Raw genomic sequence first — 18597 nt, 5'->3', positions numbered from 1 at the left:
CCTTCTATTTAAAAATTGTTATAATTTATTTATTTTAACTAGAGCTGCAGCTTCTCTCAGTGGCTGGGGGTTAAGTGATCAGGATATGGCCCAAGACTTGTATGTTCCATAACTTTGTAGATGGAAAAATATTCAACTACAGGAATAAGACAAATGAAAAAAAGTGTCTACCACATATGTTTAGATTCTACGTTGTTTGTTATATGTAGAGATGACTTATTCCTTGAGTTAGATCCTTTTTCTGTGCTTGCATGATTCATACGAATAAATAGCAGCCAGTGCCCCAAGAAAATCTTTGAAAGATATTTGAAATCTTTGAACCTTGAAACACATCTGTTGAGTGTATCAGCTAATGGGCTGCTTTTAGATTTAAGGTGCTACTCACGCACACTAGCCTTTTTTTCCCCACACTACAACACAGCTAAAGGCTTGCTTTACAAACGGGTAAAGCTGATTGTATCACAGAACTCTTTAAACACAAACAACATACAACAATAAAGAAACATACACACATCATCTCTGTTGTGACACAGGACACTCCTTTAATGAAGCCAAATATTGTTTTCATTATTGGCTCCATCACAGAGGGGAAAAAAAGCAGCATCTGATACAATAACTGATTTTAATCATTGTTAAGATGGGAACATGAGAATACACCAGTCTTTGGCACCTCCTACTCTAAACAAACATGCTGCTTACAGATAAACATCTGTTCTTTTTTTTTTTTTTTTTTAAAGAAATATTAAAAATACATTTGACATTTTGACACTGATAATCACAAGCATGTGACACATGTGGGTATAAAGGACGGGTGCTCCCATCTTTTGGACAATTTTACAAGTAGAAAACAGTAGAAAGGACCCCTGCACATCTGGGGAAGAAATCAGAATTGATCAGTTGGCAGTTATTTGTGACGTGCGTTAGCAGGTTGCTGACGTGGAGTTGGGGCTTTGTGCGTCCATGTCAAAAACAAGTTTATTTCTTGTGCTCTGTTGGATTCTAATACTGCCTAGGCAGATTTCACCCCCATAGCTGGCCTTCAAAAATCACAGCATCTTCTGTGCATTTTCACTTTGATTACTTTGAAATGGACTGAATTGGCATGATTGCAACAAAAATATAAATATATGACCGTGTGAATTCTGGAAAATAAAAGAGTGAAACTTTTCAAAATAAGGCAAATTTATGTCACAAAACGCTGAACATTTGTAGTCCTTGAACACCCAACATGTCAGATAATTATGACAGGAATAGCAACTTGACAGCAGAAGAGGAATAAAAAGTCTTTTGTGGTTTGGACAGAGTTGGATTTCAGGGTTTAGATTTCCATTTTAGTTTACAGTAGTGATATCCTCTGTATAATCCTGCAGATTACACATTCTGATAAATTCATTGCAGTAATGAACAACAACATAACACACAACATATTAAATTTTGTGTCAAATGCAGAAGCAGCGTGTGAAAAAGTAGGCACACTTTAACTGCTTCAAAAGGAATTAAGATGGCAAGCAGCAGCCAGGCACTGCTAATCAAATCCACTTGATTATCTGATCATCAGCAAGTGTGAGCACCTCCATATAAGCTCAGGTTTAGGTAGTTTGCTGCTCCTGAGCATTCAGGTGTGTTAACACAACGCCAAAGAGGAAAGACATCAACAACGATCTTTAATAAGAAAATGTTGCTGCCCATCAACCTGGCAAGTGTTAAATGGCCATTTCCAAACAATCTGTTGTCCACTGTTTGACGGATTATTCACAAGTGGAAAACATTCAAGACATGTGTCAATCTTTCAAACACTGCAACAAACCCAAGAGCTCCATTTCACAACACCAGCACAAACACCTCAGACCAACTGTCAGCACGGTGGTGGAGCGATGATGATTTGGGCACCTTGCGGTCACTGAGTGGAGCATGAACTGCTCTGTATACCAAAATGTTCAAGATTTAAATGTGAAGCCATCTGTCTGACAGTTAAAGCCTGGATGAAATTGGGTCATCAACAGGACATTAACCCTAAACACAGCAGCTAATCTATAACAGAATAACTGAAAAAAGTCAAAGTCCAGACCTCAACCTGACTAAAATGCTGTGATGGGACTTTCTGATTACTTTGAGTTATTGTTGTTAAACGTGGTTCTACGAGTTTCTGAATCATAGGGGGTACTTAGCTTGTAACACACACTGCTTTTACATTTCGACTTGCAGTGTATAATGTGTCATTTGTTTTTGTTCATTGCTAGTAGTATTTAAATCCTCCTAAAAACACCGACCAAAGGATGTAAAGCATGTACTGTGACAGTCTCTCGTTTGCGCAGTGATGTTTCCCACACGAGTCATCTTGGTCATATTATGCCTGTAAAAGTTCCATCCGTCTCACAGAATCCACCTTCTTAGTAATTTGTTTGCACAACTTGCAACATGTTGTTTGCATAATTGTATAATCTGTAAATATTTCATTCTCACAAGCTACCTTATTTAATCAAATTCATACATATCATACAAGATGAGCTTGTTAATATTTTGTTCACAGAAGCTATTTTAGTGATACAATTTTAGTACCTTGTTTACACAACTTGACATTTTATTTAACATAGCTGTTATTTTGCGTGAACTACTGATGGGTTTTTTGTTCTATTGTTTTAAAAAAATAAAAAAAATAAAAAATGTGCAGTGAATTTACCTCGAGAATATTGCACCAAAAAACATTTTAACAATCTAGTCTTCACATAGCCATTAAATCATGTGACTCACGACCCATTTCCATCATACAGAATGTTATAAACATGTTATCGCACCATGCTTCATACGCTGCTGGGTAGAGTAGTATAAAATTGACTGCAACATGAACCCCCCCCCCAAAAAAAAAAAAAAAAACAAGTTTCAGGAAACATCTGTGAGAGGCAACTTTAAATAATACACACTGTTTGCATCAATGATCCAAGTGCTGCTACATAACAAATGTTGCATTTGTGGTGATGTTTTGAACATGAACAACAGAAACAGAAGTTCCACAAACGGTTAACAGAAGCTCAAAGTTACGTTCTTCGTTTCTTTTATTTATCAGGTTTCGTCGTTATAATTCCGATGAAGGGGCAGCAGCAGTTTGTGTTTGGGGTTATTTTCCAATAGAAAAATGCTAATTTTGTGTCAGCAGGCCAAAGTGTTGAACCTTTTCAGAGATCTTTTGAGCTCTGAGAACTGAATGTACAGTAAGAAGTTATAACAACACAGAAACAAGACTTTTGGAATAGTACCTGACAAATTTGTCAGTATGCAGTGTTTGAGGATTTACTGTGTACCATTGATACAAAGTGTTAGAAAACATCATTGGTATTGCAATCCTCACCAACAGCATTACGTTTGAGCACCACAGAAATCTTTCTCATTCTTTTTCACACATGTAAATGACATGTTATTGCTGCCTACTTAATACAGCCAACTGCTATTAAAAACATGACAAAAGATGAAAAGTTTAAAATCAGTGACCCACGTAACTTTTACTCTTCAAGAGAAAGAAGGTCACCAGTGTGTAGGGCTGGTATGAAGAACAACAACATGAAAGTATTTTTCAATTTCTGGACTAAAGAACAACTAACAAGATCAGAAGAACATTAAATCTCATAAAGTGCAAGCCTACAATATTTTAAATGTCATAACTGTCAATACAGGAAACACATTACGGTAAAAAGAAAAGAAAATGTAGAAACAGCTGACTTCCATAGACAAATGTAACACTGAGAAAACACTCGTCCTCTGCCTCTCTTCACATCCTCGGAAAGCTGGAATGTAACTAGAGAAAAATGGTCAAAGAACAAACTGGCCTCTTTACCATGTTGCTCCTCCTCGCTTTAACTTCATATTTCATTATGGATTACATAGTCTTGCAAAATACTGAACAAACACATCTCTGCGCAACACTATTATACATCATGTGTGCACACTCCAATGGTGGCAATAACAAAAAAATCAACACTAAAAAGTCAAATGTCATTTCAACCAGCTGCTTCTTGCATTGCTGTATCATTCCAACATTTCAACAAGTGCAGTTAAATTTCAGCAGCCATGTGCAGTCACTTTCCCCTGCTGCTGCCAGGAATAAATCGACAGCAGTTCCTGATAAACCTTTGGACCTTTTACATCTGCCCCACTACATTAAAGATATGAGGCATGCATATTAGCCAATGTAATACTGAAAGTTTGAATATAAAGACAATTTTTCTTTTTAGCTAATACCTCTTAGATGTTAGAGGTTTCAATGGAACTGGTTGGTGATGTTATATACTATATATATATATATATATATACACACACACACACTTCTATTCACAAATAATCACATAAAAAGACCAAATCAACAATGAATGCATTTCAGTGTGACCAAAAACATCAAACGTTTTCTCTAAAAGACAATTAAATAATCAAACAAAGAAAGCTACCAATAAGTTGGAGGTAAAATTGAGCTAAAATTCCTCCAAGCCTCTGTGAGAGACAGATTGTGAATTGAGAATTAAACATTTAATGGCAAATGGGAGGCGGTTTTCCACTGCAGGAACTCGCAGGCTGGTCTAGTGCAGCATTCTCTTTAGTATTCATTCTGAACTGCTACAGTTTCCAGGATCGCTAACAAACCTACTGCATTAGCAGCCCTTACAACCTACTGGGGACTCACTCACTGGATAAACTCTAAGATTTCAACAACAAAAGCCAAAGTCTATACGTAGCAGTCTAATGCTTTTAAAGCACAAACAAATGTGCAAAATTTGCAACAGACACTAATATAACTGATCGCAGATATGTCAAATTGCTCTTTTTTATACATTTATGTATGCTTTTATGAAGTTTTAGTACTGTGCTATGCAAGTTCTCATATGGATTTGATATTAATGTAGTTTGGACCCCACTAAGATTAGCTTTCCTTTAAGACACAGCTAATAGGGATTCTAATATCCATCTATGGGTCTAGGATTTGAAGGCTGTAGTTTTGGCAGAGATTGCAGGGAAGCTCGACCCTCCAGCGGGTCCTGGGACTGTCATGGTTTTTTCTCCCTGTAGGACGTGCACCTCACCTAGCAGGCATCTAGTCAAATGCTGGAACAACTTAACGTGGTTCCTTTCGATGTGGAGGAGCAGAAGCCGTACTCTGAGGCTCTTCTGACTGACTCATTCGTTGCACATTGCATTGAAGCTGATGCCCGATCACTTAGGTGAGCCTCTAATGTATTTAATACCAGGTCATTTGTCAATCAACAGTATTCTTCATTCTCATTGGTGGTCATTTAAGTCGCTCACCTGGAAGTTGCGTCGCCAGCATGTTTTTAAACCCATAGTCACTAAATACTGTTCACTTTCTGTGGTTTCTCATCGATATGTTGGTAGGAATCACTTCCAGTGTGAATGCGGTTTATCGCCACGAGACACCACAGTTGGTTCAAAGGAAGCTCTGGGCTATAATCTCTAAAGTCACTCCCTGCAGCTTGGGGCCACAGGCAAGGGTAGAAACAAAGCTCATCCAGAAAGCCATAAGTTTTGCTTTTAGGATCCTGATAAATTGGCATTCATAGTCAACTTTTGGGGCAGCCCTGAATTCCTGCGGTGCAAAGTTGCCTGGAACCATCTTTGAGCTTAAAGGAGTGAAAGCCACCAGCCAGTATGGTGACAACAATGACTTAAGGACATAGCGAGAGGAGCACGACTGGTATTTCTTGTGCTTTATAAGAAAGCAGCTAAGAATGTTCTGATTAGGTGGCAGGCCACACGTTAATGCTGTCGTCATGAAGATAACAGGTGCCTAGCCATTTCAGTAATAAAAGTAACGATCTGTGTTATCAGAAAGCACAACAATTTGAACCTCTGACAGGTCACCACCTCTCCCACCTCTCACTAGATTGTCTTCACCAATTGACTAACTAAACTGTACAGGCCCATGCAACACATGCACTACTTCCCTTTACTTTCTCATTCCAAGTCATCTGAACATCTACAATTTCTTTTGTGTGGTGGAGCATCCTCTTTGGAGCACACTAACTGACACACGTCTTTGCCTTTTTTAGCATGCAAGTACAGCACAGTGAAATGGGAAATGAAGCACTATCACATCACACAAGGCTGAAAAAAAAAAGTCTCCGAATTAGTTTGTTAATGATATGAAAGCGACTAACTCACAACATGTGGCGAAACAAAACCTCATGCACCTTTAGCGTGCTGCAAGTTGATACACCAAGCGCTGTTTGGCAAACACAAAACTCCAGCACTAATAATATTTTTGGTGAATAATGTGCTCATATAATAACTATTACATTTCCTGATGCATTTTTAGCTCTACCATGCTTGTCTTTTTTACAGGTGGATCAAAAACCACATGAAAGCTGCCAAGAATGTTTCCTTACTTTGTTCCTTTACGTTAATAAATGATGAAAAATCTTTTTACAACAAACTACCAAGGCTGTTATCATCTTGATGATAGTCTGCTGTCATGAAAAAAGTTAGAAGCTGATAAACAAGAACTAGTAAGTTGAACAGTAATGTGGAGCGTCTCATTTGTTTTACTCTTATGTTGCTCATATTTACCAGGCAAGCCAATGAGAGTCAAAATGGGGAATTTATGAGAAGAAACTATGTGAACATCTTTCTGTTGCATGACATTAACACTTACATGGAGGACATGAACTTGCATGTTGGGTTTTTTTTTTTTTCCATTACCTGTTAAAAAACAAAATGACCATGAGGGCTTTGGCAGTGGAGTCTGTATTTACATATACGCCATACTGCCCTGTGTGAAGATGTTAGTAGGCTTCCAGTGAATCATCCCAAAATAAGCTCTGCACGTCCAGCATGGTCGCCAGCTCCAAAATATGCTTCTGTAGAAGGCTGCTCTCCACTGTGTCCTGTTTGGGGAGCTCTGGATAGGATTCCGGGAAACTCTGAGATTCCTGCAAGCACACAAACATCCAAATTGTGTTTTAGCTACCTGACAAAAATACTTTGGTGGTCACTGAAGGGTTCTCACTCTAAAGTGAGAATCAAAGGTTTAAGCGTTAAGAAGAGCTTCCTTCATTTACGAGAAATTTAAAAAATACATGATTTAAATAGCATTTAAACACAATGAGAAGGTTAAAAAATTATTGTATGCAGGTAAACTATTATAAAATTTTAAAAAATAGCAGTTTATTTTGAAAGTCATCTGTTATTCTCATTTATTAATATTATTTATTATTGCCCCCATAATAACATAAGTGTTTTTTATTGAGTTACTCGATGGAATAATTAATATTAAAATATTGATTATTAAAATAATCAATAACTGTAAACCTGTAATAATCTGGGGACTTTAGTGGGTTCATTTACTGAGTATTTGCTGACATGACATGACCTCCTGATGATGCATAAATACGACTTACTGCAAGTGCTTAAGAAACACTGGTTTGTGGAAATGCATGGTGCATTGTTGGCATATAAACTTAAACAATGTGGCTCCTTAAGGAAAGCAGACTTACCCGAAAGAGTTTATGCAGTCTCAGTGCAGCGGAGCAGAACACAAAGCGGATCAACAGCAGCCGCAGGAACTCGTCACCAAAGAACTGCAAAAAGGCTTGATCTGCATTAAACAATGTGTAAATAAGTCGATCAACAGAAGACGAATGCATCACAATTTATTTCAGTGCAGCCTTAAATCCACCATAGATTTAAACTTCTCAAGAAAGAGAGAAGTTTATTTTCATGGAGGGACCTACAAAGCTCACCTGATGGTCACAAATACAGTACACATGGGTCGTCACAGTAACCCTTTCATAGTCCATGCTAATCTCCATAACATACCTATGGTCCGCGATCGTGTTAGCATCTGCCCAATGTCACGGTACACTTTGCGAAGGAATTCTTGAGCTCTTTCCCAAAGACCTCGTTGCACACTGTTTAAGCCACACACGGAGGAGAAAGCCAAGAGCGGACTGTAGAGGAACAGAGTGAAGAGACTCCCACGCTGAGACTGATCTAAACAGGTGAAGCAGAGACATTGTAAACTGAAAGGAAATTCGATGCCTGAAAAGCTTCCACTGAAAGCAGCATCTTTACCAAACATAAAAATACTGGTAGATACCAATGACACCCATGTTAAATGTGGATTAATCAGCTGCTACAAACAGTCCAGAATTTACTTTTGTCTAACTAACATTAGACTAAAAGCCTCTTTCTCTTTCAACCAAAACACTCAGACAGCGGAGCCACAGAGAGGAAGTTAGGCAAACAGACGAAGATGGAGTTCGTTTAGGTCTTCTGGTTAAAGGAGTGTGGTTCTGCAGTGACACCCACCTTGTACACTCTTGGGATATACCGTAGGTGATAGTAGGCACACCAGGGGCTGGCCAAATAGATTTGTAAAATTCTAATAAAACAAAGACAGAAACAAGCATTTTAATTATGGAAATATACTTACAAACAACAGTGGCACGTTTGATATATCTGCTGTGGACACTAGTGACATTTTTATCTTGAAGACAGATTGAGGGACATCCATACAAAAGCTGAACGTCTGACACAAACTTGTGCTGTGTGATGTGAACAGAGGTGAGCATCTGCTCAATTCATAAATATTTCGACTTTGGCAAAAAATTAGCTTCACATTTGGTCAGGAAACCCATGAGCAGATTCTCTCATACACCTTCATTCTCAGCATCCCTCTCTCCCCTTTAACAGTAATATCCCCTACATTTTAATTCCCTACTCTTACCTCGACCCCCCTCGTCTAAAACTAAGAAACGCTGAAATATTAATTTAAATTTATGTATTTAAATCTACGTAAGATGAGACAAGATGTTCATTACTAAAATGTAACAAATGAATAACTAAAAAACTATTCAAATGTGATTAAAGTGTGGCACATTGAGCTATGCTTTATGAATGATGCACGCACCATGACAACCACTTCAATAACAGTTCAAATCTAAAATAACAAAACAACAAGTTATGCAGCCATTTTTTTCCCGCTTATCTGAAGTCGGCTCGTGGAGGGAGGAGCAGAGAAGTCCTGCCTCCACAATCCGCCACCTCCTCCAACTTATCCTGGGAAACATTGAGCCATCTCTCCAAGTGTGTCCCAGGTATACAGTGGGGCCTCCTCCTAGTAGGACGTGCCCGTCTGAACACCTTGTCAAGGAGGCGACAGCTTTAGCCGTCACCCTATCGCTAAGAGAGAGGCCATCGACCTTTTGGAGCACCAATTAAAATGTAACAATTAGATTAAACCACTAGTAACTCTGGTACTGACTAGTGACAACAGTGTTGATTAGTCTGCTAGGACACAATATGTGCACATCCCTGGAAACTCATGAATATTCGCCCCTAACATTCTACAAAAGGAATACAATTTATAAAGGTTGATTATTTTCTCTTGCCGTCTTGGTCCAACTGCTCTCACTTTCCCCCCCCATCTCTACATAAAAGTCAAGTTTAATCCTACAGCTACATATGGCCTCAACCTGCATCAATAAGGTTGCCCTACATTTTAGAGTCTTGCATTAGGAGAATACGCAGTCTATGAGAGAATTCCAGCTGAGGTGTCTTTATATTGCACCACAAAGCAACTTTTTTGCCAAAGAACCGGAGAATTACTGATCTTTTCATATTGGACAACACAAGCTTTTGTCAATTCACCTCTTTCCAAAAGACTGTGGATGTAAACTTCACGTTGCATTTTGTTTGAACACACTAGTAGTGATGCAATGTGGCGGTATCCACACAGATAAAACTATTCTCAACTTTGAGGCGAGTACTTGTTACTAATGGAGTGAAGAAAACTATTAATTGACATAAGATAGGGTGTTTGTTCATGCAATTTATGAAGGAGGCATGAGAAAGACCTAACAAACATTTTCAGTTACAGGTTTCAAGTTGGCCCTGTCATCATAACTTGCACATCCCCTGAATTAGAGGATCTCCCATGCAACCATATGTCCACTAGTGTTCAGCTGCCAACTACAAGGTGATGCGTAGTGAGCGAATTTCTTTTTATGCTGATTGGGCTTAAGTTGTGTTGTGAGGTGAGAAAAGATTCCCTCATCACATTTTTCCCTCCATTTGCCCATCAACAATTCCTCACCATTTAAACGTCTCTGAAATGGAAGGTCTTCACCTACATACCTTGTAGGCCGTGCTGTTTGAAGAATCCACAATGACAAAAAGAGGCTTCCGGGTGAAAGGGAATAAGTCTCCTGGATGAAGGCTGCAATATGCCAAGCAAATGTAACTCAGCAAACCCTCAGTGAGGTTCTGCACTTTTCAAGTAACATAGATAGATTCTTAGTAAGCTCTGTCACACATTATGACTTATGTAAACATATTTAGAGTCAGGCTTTCAGCACGAAAGCCTGAAAGTCATTTACTTATTAGTAAAAGTAATAGGTAAAATCACTTCCTCTGATTTTGGTTTAGATGCTGTCAACTGAATAAACAAAGCAAAGTTAGAAGTATTGCTAGGAAATTCTCACCAATGCATTTCCTTCTGGGCCTGATTCCTCTTCTGCACCGTCTCTCCATTCACCACATCTCGATTTGTATTCGTGAGAACTCCTCCAAAATCATATGGTCCTGTGGGAAAGGGTTAGACGCTTCTTTGGTGTAACTTGAAAAGACTGTATCGGTCATAAATATGCATTGGTAATGCTTGGTAGAAGCCACTGTCCACAACATCTTCAACCACCTGAGGTACAAATTCAACAGCATTCCAAGAGAGGCTAAGTATACTGAGTCTGAACGGACCTTGTTCTGCATTAGGGATGAGACTTGAGAACCGGTTCCCAGTAGTTCAATTTCTTTTAATTGTTAGTGTGCTTGCCTATTGATCCTGCTTAACGGTTTCATTTGCACTTGCTGTAAACAGCTGATTTCAGTTGTATATTGTTAAATGGTAATTATAAGACAATGCATTTCAGGTCATTTTAAAGTGAAATGCAAAAGTAATGTAATGAGTAGTGTAACAAATTACTTTCTTTTGGGAGTAATTAAGTAATGCACAATTTTACTTTTAATTGTAATAAACTTTAAATAATGACTCCCAACCCCAATCATAACAGAGGGGAAATACCTATATGTCTTTGATATACTGCTGAGCAATGGAGGTGACTCTCAAAACTGAGCCAATGGGGACTCAATGAGAATTGATAAGGAACCGAATAGTTAAATGAAGTTGAAAACGGAATCAGCTAAATTCTTATCAATTCCCATCCATATTCTAGATCCCCTTTGATGTGGCGGCAAAGTGATTGGTGCCTGGTGTGGTGGTAATCCATGAAGGGAGCCATCAAGCTGAAAAAGGAGTCCTGTTGGGCTTGATTAGCCTGTAACACATTGGAGGCAGTTGATGTCAGCAGGCCAAGCAGAACAAACTGTGGTGTGGGAGCGGTGAAGCCATGGAAAAAGATTTTTGGATGGACAAACCGTGAGGCGACTCAGGAGGGAACTATAGGGGCATCGTACTCCTCAGCCTTCCTGGGAAGGTCTATGCCAAAGGAAAGGAGAGTTTGTCCGTTAATTGAACCCAAGATTCAGGAGGAACAATGCGAGTTTTGTTCTGTGTCTGGGAACACTGAACCAGGACGTTATCCTCTCGAGGATATTCGAGTGTCTGTGGGAGTTTGCACAGCCAGTCTCCATGTGTTTTTTGGACTTGGAGAAGGCATTTGACTATAACCCTATGGCACCCTATAGGGGGTGCTGTGTGAGTCAGGGTGTTCAGCCCATTGTTATGAGGAATCCAGTCCCTTGGTCTGTATTGCCGGCAATAAGTTTGACTTGTTTCTATTGGGTGCTGGACTCTCTCAGGGCTGCCCTTTGTCACGATTCTGTTCAGACTTTTTATGGGCAGAATATTGAGGTGTGGCCAAGTGGTGAAAGGCTTCCAGCTTGGTGACCTCAGAATTTCAGCTATGCTTTTTGTGCACGATGTGTTTACAATTGAGGAAAGAGGGGAGCAGGAGATCGACAGACAGATTGGAGCCGCAGCTGCAGTGATGCAGACATTATACCGGTACATGATGAAGAGAGAGGTGGACATGAAAGAGAAGCTGCGGATTTACCAGTTAATGAAGCCAAAGCTGAACCATGGACACAAGCAAAAGAACGAGATTGGGAGTAGAATCAGGGGAAATTAGCTTTCTCCAAAAGGTGGCTGGAGTCTCCATAGGTGAGGAGTTCAGCCATCTGAGAGAGACTCAGATTAGAGCTGCTACTCCCCGAAAAGAGCCAGTTGAAGTGGCTCGGCTATCTGACAAGGACGCCTCCTGGATGCCTTATGGTTAAAGTGTTCTGCGTATGTCCTACTCGGAGAATGCCCTGGGGTAGAACCAGTAGGACACACTGGAGAGATTATACATCTCGGCGGGTCTAGGAAACCCCGAATAAATTGCAGGTGGTGGCTGGGGAGAAAAGAATCTGGGCTTCTCTGCTCACACTGCTGCCCCTGCGACCCAGCCCCCGATAAGCAGAAGAAAATGGAAGGCAGGACACGAGTGCTGCAAACATGCCTACTATAACAAAAAACTCTTGAAATGGCAGTGTTGCATTTGCTGTTGTCTCTAATTTATTGTTATTAGTTACATCCATGACTTTGCTTGAATGTTTTTTAAAAACTTTACATCAGATAAAACCTGGAAGCCTGTCTCACGAACCAGACATTTTTGACTTTTTCAAGACATTTCATCAGATTTCTTTCACGTATTTTCACTTTTACTTCCTACCACAAACATGTGCTAACAGCTGTAATGACATTACTGATCTCCACTCCGAATCGGTCTATTATCGTATTCAGAAATTCCATGAAATTACAGACAAAAAAAACAAAACAAAAAAAGAAAAACATACCCTCATAATCTGAATGCCCAGTAGGGAAGACTCCAGTAGCTGACAGGTAGATGAGCAGAACACTGTTAGCAGGTAGCTCCTGGAAATAAAAGTGGTAAGATAAAAAAATTAAGTCACAAATTCAAGTATTTCATTTTACTATAACTACTAATCTTAAATAATTTACAGCGCATGATAACCGAAAAACTCCATTCAATTCAGTTGAAATTATATAGCGCCAATTCACAACCACGTCTGTCTGAGTATGATAATACAAGCTTGGCACACCCATTTTTTAGACAGTTTCTCCCATTCTTCTTTGTAGAACCTTTCGAGCTCAGGTTGGACAGGAAGGGTTGGGGCAAAGACATTTTCAGATCTTTTCAGAGACGTTCAATCGGGTTCAGGTCTAGGCTCTGGCTGGGCCGTGACTCCTTTGTTATCGTGACTGTGTGCGTAGGGTCGCTGTCCTGTTGGAAGATGAGCCTTCACCCCAGACCAGGGTCCAGAGTGCTCTAGAGCACATTACCATCCAAGATATCTATGTACATTGCTACAATCATCTTGCCTTCAAGTCAGACTAGTCTCCCAGTTGCTGGTGCCAAAAACATCCCCGTACCATGATGCTGCCACAACCATGATTCTCTACAGGTATGGTAATGACCAAGTGCTGAACAGTACCTGGTTTCCTCCAGACATGATACTCAGGCCAAAGAGTTCAATCTTTGCTTCATCAGAACAGAAAATATTGTATCTCATGGCCTAAAAGGCACCTGAAGGACTCCAGGTGGGTTGTCATGTGCCTTTTCTGAGGAAAGGCTTCCATCCAGCCACGTTACCACACAGGCCTTAATAGTTGAGTGCTGCAGAAATGATTGTGCTTCTGCAAGGTTATTCTCTCTCCACAGAGCAATGTTGGAGCTCTGTCAGAGTGAGCATAGGGTTCTTGGTCACCTCCTCAACTAAGGTTCTTCTACCCCGAATGCCAGGAAGCCACAATTAGGAAGAGTTCAGGTGGTTCCAAACTTTTTCTATTTGTGAGTGATAGAGGCCACTTTGCTCATTGGGACGTTCAATGCTGCAGATATTTTTCTGCACACTTTCTCAGATCTGTACCTCGATACCATCCTAACTCAGAGGTCTACAAATGATTCCTCACACTCCATGGATTTGTTTGGGCTCTGACATCAATCATGCCCAATCCAATCCCACCGATTTACCTGATTTACTGACTTGAGTGGATATATATATGTTCCCTTTATGAGCTTAACTTGAAAACAATGCCCAGATAGCAGTGGAAAGAAGTGAGGATATAAATATTAACAATGCAAATAATGTAAATATATAATACATCTTGGAGATAAAAATCTCAACTTATTGAATATTTATTGAGGAAACCTGCGATCATACTGACCTTAAAAGAGGCAGACAAGAAAGTAAAAAGCTGGCTGAAGGTTGGCTTATACAGCAAATACTTGTGAGGGTTTTCTCTCTTCGCTGGCTTTTCGTTGGGTTCCTGTGGAGAAACATCACACAAAACATTGCATGTGTAAAGAAAAGATTGTTAAAACCTTATGTAAATGCAAGTGAAATCAAAAGGCTTCTAGGCCCGGGGCTGAGGCACACTGCTGTGTGTACAGGTGTATTATGTGGTTTTATGATCCCTATACATTATAAATGTATAAGCCATTTGTGCATTTATACATGTGGTACAGTAATAGTATCTTCATTAACAGACAAGCAGATTGGGATTGGACAGTAAATGTGTTCTTGTGCAAATCTATACAGTTTATACAGAGGAACAGTTTGTGCTGTGGATAAATCCTATCAGAGACTCACGCGATGGACATGCGTCAACCAGCATGCAGCCTGTTTCAGTTGCTCCTGTATTTTTAATCCATACTTTAAACTTTTTCCTTACTGTCTTTGTCTTTTACTTATTATTGTAGCATGTTAGTTTGTTTTCAATAGTTTTCTCTCAAACATGTGGGTTGAGAAAGTTTTTCTTCTCCTTGTTGCCGCAGAACTATTACTTTCATTGAGGAATGGGATTGCGGCATGGCAGTTACACACCACACGCTCTGTGGCTGAAATGGATGCAGAGGTGGGGGACAGAAGAGCACGAGGGAGACCGTAATACAGTGGAGGCTTCAAGCAATGAAGAGCTTTAAGCTGAGTCTCCCATGTAGTATAATGGGGAATGTTAGGTCGCTAGCAAACAAGCTGCATGAGCCAACAGCACTTGCCTGGAGTCAGAGAAGCCTGATGTGCTTCACTGAGTCATGGATTAACCAGGATATTCCAGATGACAATGCATCTGTGGAAGGCTTCCATACTGTTTGGGCCAACATGGACAAGTGGTAAAGCAGGAAGGAGGGGGGCTTGCCCATTATTACCACTACACGATGTGCCTGACACTCACCATCGTTCCTTGCTTGGAGGTCTGTGTGGCCAGGTTTACTGGTTCCCTCTCCAAAGCTTGAAGCATGCGGAACATATCTATGGTTAACTCACTGAACTTCACCTAAAATAAATGACAAAACAATATTAATATATCAAGTTACTGTTTCAGCCTTCATTGTGGTTTGAAAAATTATTCAAAGTCACACACAAACACAATTGTTTGCCATACACAGAAAAATGAGAGCCCTCAAAGATAAATCAGTGCTGCAGTTATAATGAAAATGAAACAAAAACAACTACTGGTTATATTGTAATCTTCTCCTACAAAGTTTGACAAATATTTTAGTTTTTTGGGTCATAACAGCCAGGAGTGAGCAGTGCAAATACTATCAGCACTTCAGAAACTGAATGTTAGTGTAAACTGCACAGAAAGCAGAAAAAGATCAGATCAGAGGCCCAGAGAGAGGACGTATATGAAATAATAAAATAATCCATCCATCCATATTACTTGAGAGTCAATGTCTCAAGTTTTCTCTGAAAAGAGTTGCAGCAATTGTGGAAATAGAAATATATTGCTTTTCTAGTCTTAGTACCCAGTTAAGGCACTTTAGATTACAAATAACATTTAACTAGAACATGCATGCAGTATCCAAAGGAAACCACAAAGGTACATTGAGGAACATGCAACTTCTACATCGAAAGACCCCAGCCAGGTTTCAAGCCTTCTTGCTGTGAGGCAACAGTGCCGATCATTGCACCACCATGCTGCTCATGCTGATGTGTGTTAAGTTTGAGAAACCATGAATCAGATTTAGTGGGTTAGAACCTGGTTGTTACTGTTGCCGATGATTAGTGCGTCAGCAAGGATGAGCTGCCCAACCACCATGCCTTGTTCCAGTGGAGGCACACTTCCCTCCTGCAGCCGATTGCTGATGGTGACGACAGAATTGTTGTCGTTCAGAACTACCACAGGATCTGCCTGTTACAGACAAACAATTGAAGAAGAGCAGTTGAAGAAATAGTGCGGATCCAGTATATCACCCAGCAGGCAAGAGGAAGAACAGAGACTTCTCTGTTTACCTGTATGTGCACAAACATGACAATTATAATATAATGAATAAATTACTAACATAATGAAATAACATCAAACAGTATTAGGCTTGGATGGTTATTTACCTCTATAAAAGCTGCCACTTCCTGCAGAACCAGGTTCCACTCCAACTGGTCCTCTGTGTTGAAACGCTGTGTGTAGTCTTCAATTTCCTCAGATAACTCCTGCAGATGGCAGATAGGCAGGAAGAGCAATAAGAGGTGTCATGAAAAAAAACGAACAGTTTTGAATTTTTACACAATCATAAAAGTAAATCGTGAACAAAATTCATGAAGTAGACTACCTCATTCACATTTACAGGGAGAAAAAACCCAAAATATTAGCACAGTTCAATACAATATCTGCAGCTCCTTAGATCTAGAAAATATTCTAACGTTAAAAAAAAAAGAGAGAACCTAAAAGAGAGATTTGCAAAACCTGTTAATGGTACCTCAACATGTACAAAGTGTTGATCTTTGACAACACGAGCAACATACCCAATAATGATAACATACTTTCTATTACAAATTAAGAAAATACACTTCTCAGCAAAAACAATAAAACCACTGACAGGTGAATGGATTTACATTGATTGCTGTGTTTTGACTTGTTTAATTGAGAAAGATAAGGCTTAACATAAGAAAACTTGGCTTATGGTATTCATGTAGATACTACTCCGACTTGCACAACCTACCTAAACATTTTGAAGACCATGCACAACCCTCTTGATGCGAGTGGCCTCATTACTAACTACTAAGCTATTAGTCCAAAACCAAGACACTTACCTTTTCCTCCTCACCCAATTCAGCTTAATATTAAGGGGGATTTTTTTTAAGCATTATAATACAGCATCTTCAACTTTGAAGGTATTGAGTGGACTGTAGACAGGTACTACACTTGGCAAATTATAGTTTCGACTATTACAAAATGGTTTTCCCTTATAGGTACACTTTGACTGTTTCTTCCTTTATTTAGCTGTTTTTGGCCCCTTTTTTTACTCTATAACATGCCTTTCGTTCTAGTATTAGTAGTCGATATACACATTAATACAACGTTATCACTTTGTAATTATAGTCATGTGAATGTACCTCATTATTAAAACTGTTACCTAATGACTGAAACCCTGCATACCAAGCTGTAATATAAAGTACTAACAATATGGCTTCCATACCTTCACCAAAACTTTGACAAGGTCCATCTTGTTTAAAAGTAAACAGACGACTATGTAGCGAGCATAATAACGAAGCTTCTTCACTACTAATTCAGGCCTGATGAAAGACAAGAAAAGACAATATGAGCGGGCAAACACAAACAAATCAACATAAAGCACTATCACAGTTGAAGCAGTGTTTATTAAATTGACTGGAGCCACCAAATGGTTCACCCTGTGTTTCTTAAGACTCCAATAAACATTTTTGTCTTTTCAACAAATATTTGATGTAAATATCTACACTCTGGGAGCGTGAAAAGAGAAATTTTGCTCATTTTTGGGAAAAAAAAGACATCAGATCGTGCACACTCACATAAAAAGGCGAGTTTCACACATAATATGACTCTTACACACTTAAATGATCCCCAAGAGTGCAGTCCAGTCCGCTCAGACACATTATCAAATAATGATTAAATGGAGATAAAAATCTATAAAGAATGTTATACACTTAAAAATGTAACAGTACAAGAACAAATAGCACAAGAGCTTAATGCTGCAGAAATTCATTAATCTTGGGATTTAGCATAACGAGCAAAAAATTAGACATTTTAATTCCAGTTAATTATTTCAACGCTGAGGGAAATCTTGGTGCTGCTGTTTATATCAAATGTGATAGCTGCACGTTAGAGCTCTGAAAGCTTAAACTGGATCATTTTAAACATTCTAGGTTACTAGTAGCTGCAGTTCCAACTGTGTAAAAGAGACTTGGCAGCAGATTATAATAAATTATAACATTTATATATTTACAGCTGGGCAACAACTTGCACATTTGAGACATGTTTGCCCAGCGGGGAACCTAAATTGCGCTTAAAACATGGTGCAAATAAAAAAAATCAGTGAAATGTGGAGGTTCCAGACGACTAAACTGAAACATAACCTACTCCTAGTAGGTTATGCCTGGAGCATAAGTCACCATGGTGACCCAGCCAGGTAATAAGAAAGCCACTTTCACACATAGTTGACAAAGTAGTACACCCCTCTGAATCAGCAATCATACTAACTTCATTGGGAGTTTTTTCGTAGTATGATCTCATTTCTTAATAAGGTAAATTTAAACAGGCTT

The 18597-nt window shown here is 39.3% G+C and overlaps 1 protein-coding gene across 2 annotated transcripts in view; it reads right to left on the bottom strand.

The window, feature by feature from the left end:
- Positions 1-518: 518 nt before the first annotated feature.
- scai (suppressor of cancer cell invasion) overlaps positions 519-18597 on the bottom strand; it is a 31508-nt gene continuing 13429 nt past the window's right edge. For both annotated transcript variants that reach the window (XM_085464614.1, XM_085464615.1), the window contains 12 exons: positions 17496-17592; positions 16411-16509; positions 16061-16213; positions 15254-15355; positions 14246-14347; positions 12853-12931; positions 10482-10581; positions 10135-10216; positions 8308-8380; positions 7816-7989; positions 7494-7594; positions 519-6929 (listed from right to left, as the gene is read on the bottom strand). In XM_085464614.1, coding sequence (XP_085320740.1) covers positions 6783-6929; positions 7494-7594; positions 7816-7989; positions 8308-8380; positions 10135-10216; positions 10482-10581; positions 12853-12931; positions 14246-14347; positions 15254-15355; positions 16061-16213; positions 16411-16509; positions 17496-17592 — 1309 coding nt within the window. In that variant the 3' untranslated portion in view covers positions 519-6782. The remainder of the gene's footprint in view (positions 6930-7493; positions 7595-7815; positions 7990-8307; positions 8381-10134; positions 10217-10481; positions 10582-12852; positions 12932-14245; positions 14348-15253; positions 15356-16060; positions 16214-16410; positions 16510-17495; positions 17593-18597) is intronic.

This window comes from Copadichromis virginalis, linkage group LG7, assembly GCF_057382275.1.
Source record: "Copadichromis virginalis isolate Kocher_CV1m ecotype Utaka linkage group LG7, C_Virginalis_male_GT1.1, whole genome shotgun sequence".
Lineage (NCBI taxonomy): Eukaryota > Metazoa > Chordata > Actinopteri > Cichliformes > Cichlidae > Copadichromis > Copadichromis virginalis.
The sequence above is the reverse complement of the archived record's forward strand: the minus strand, read 5'-3'. Positions and strand labels throughout refer to the sequence as shown.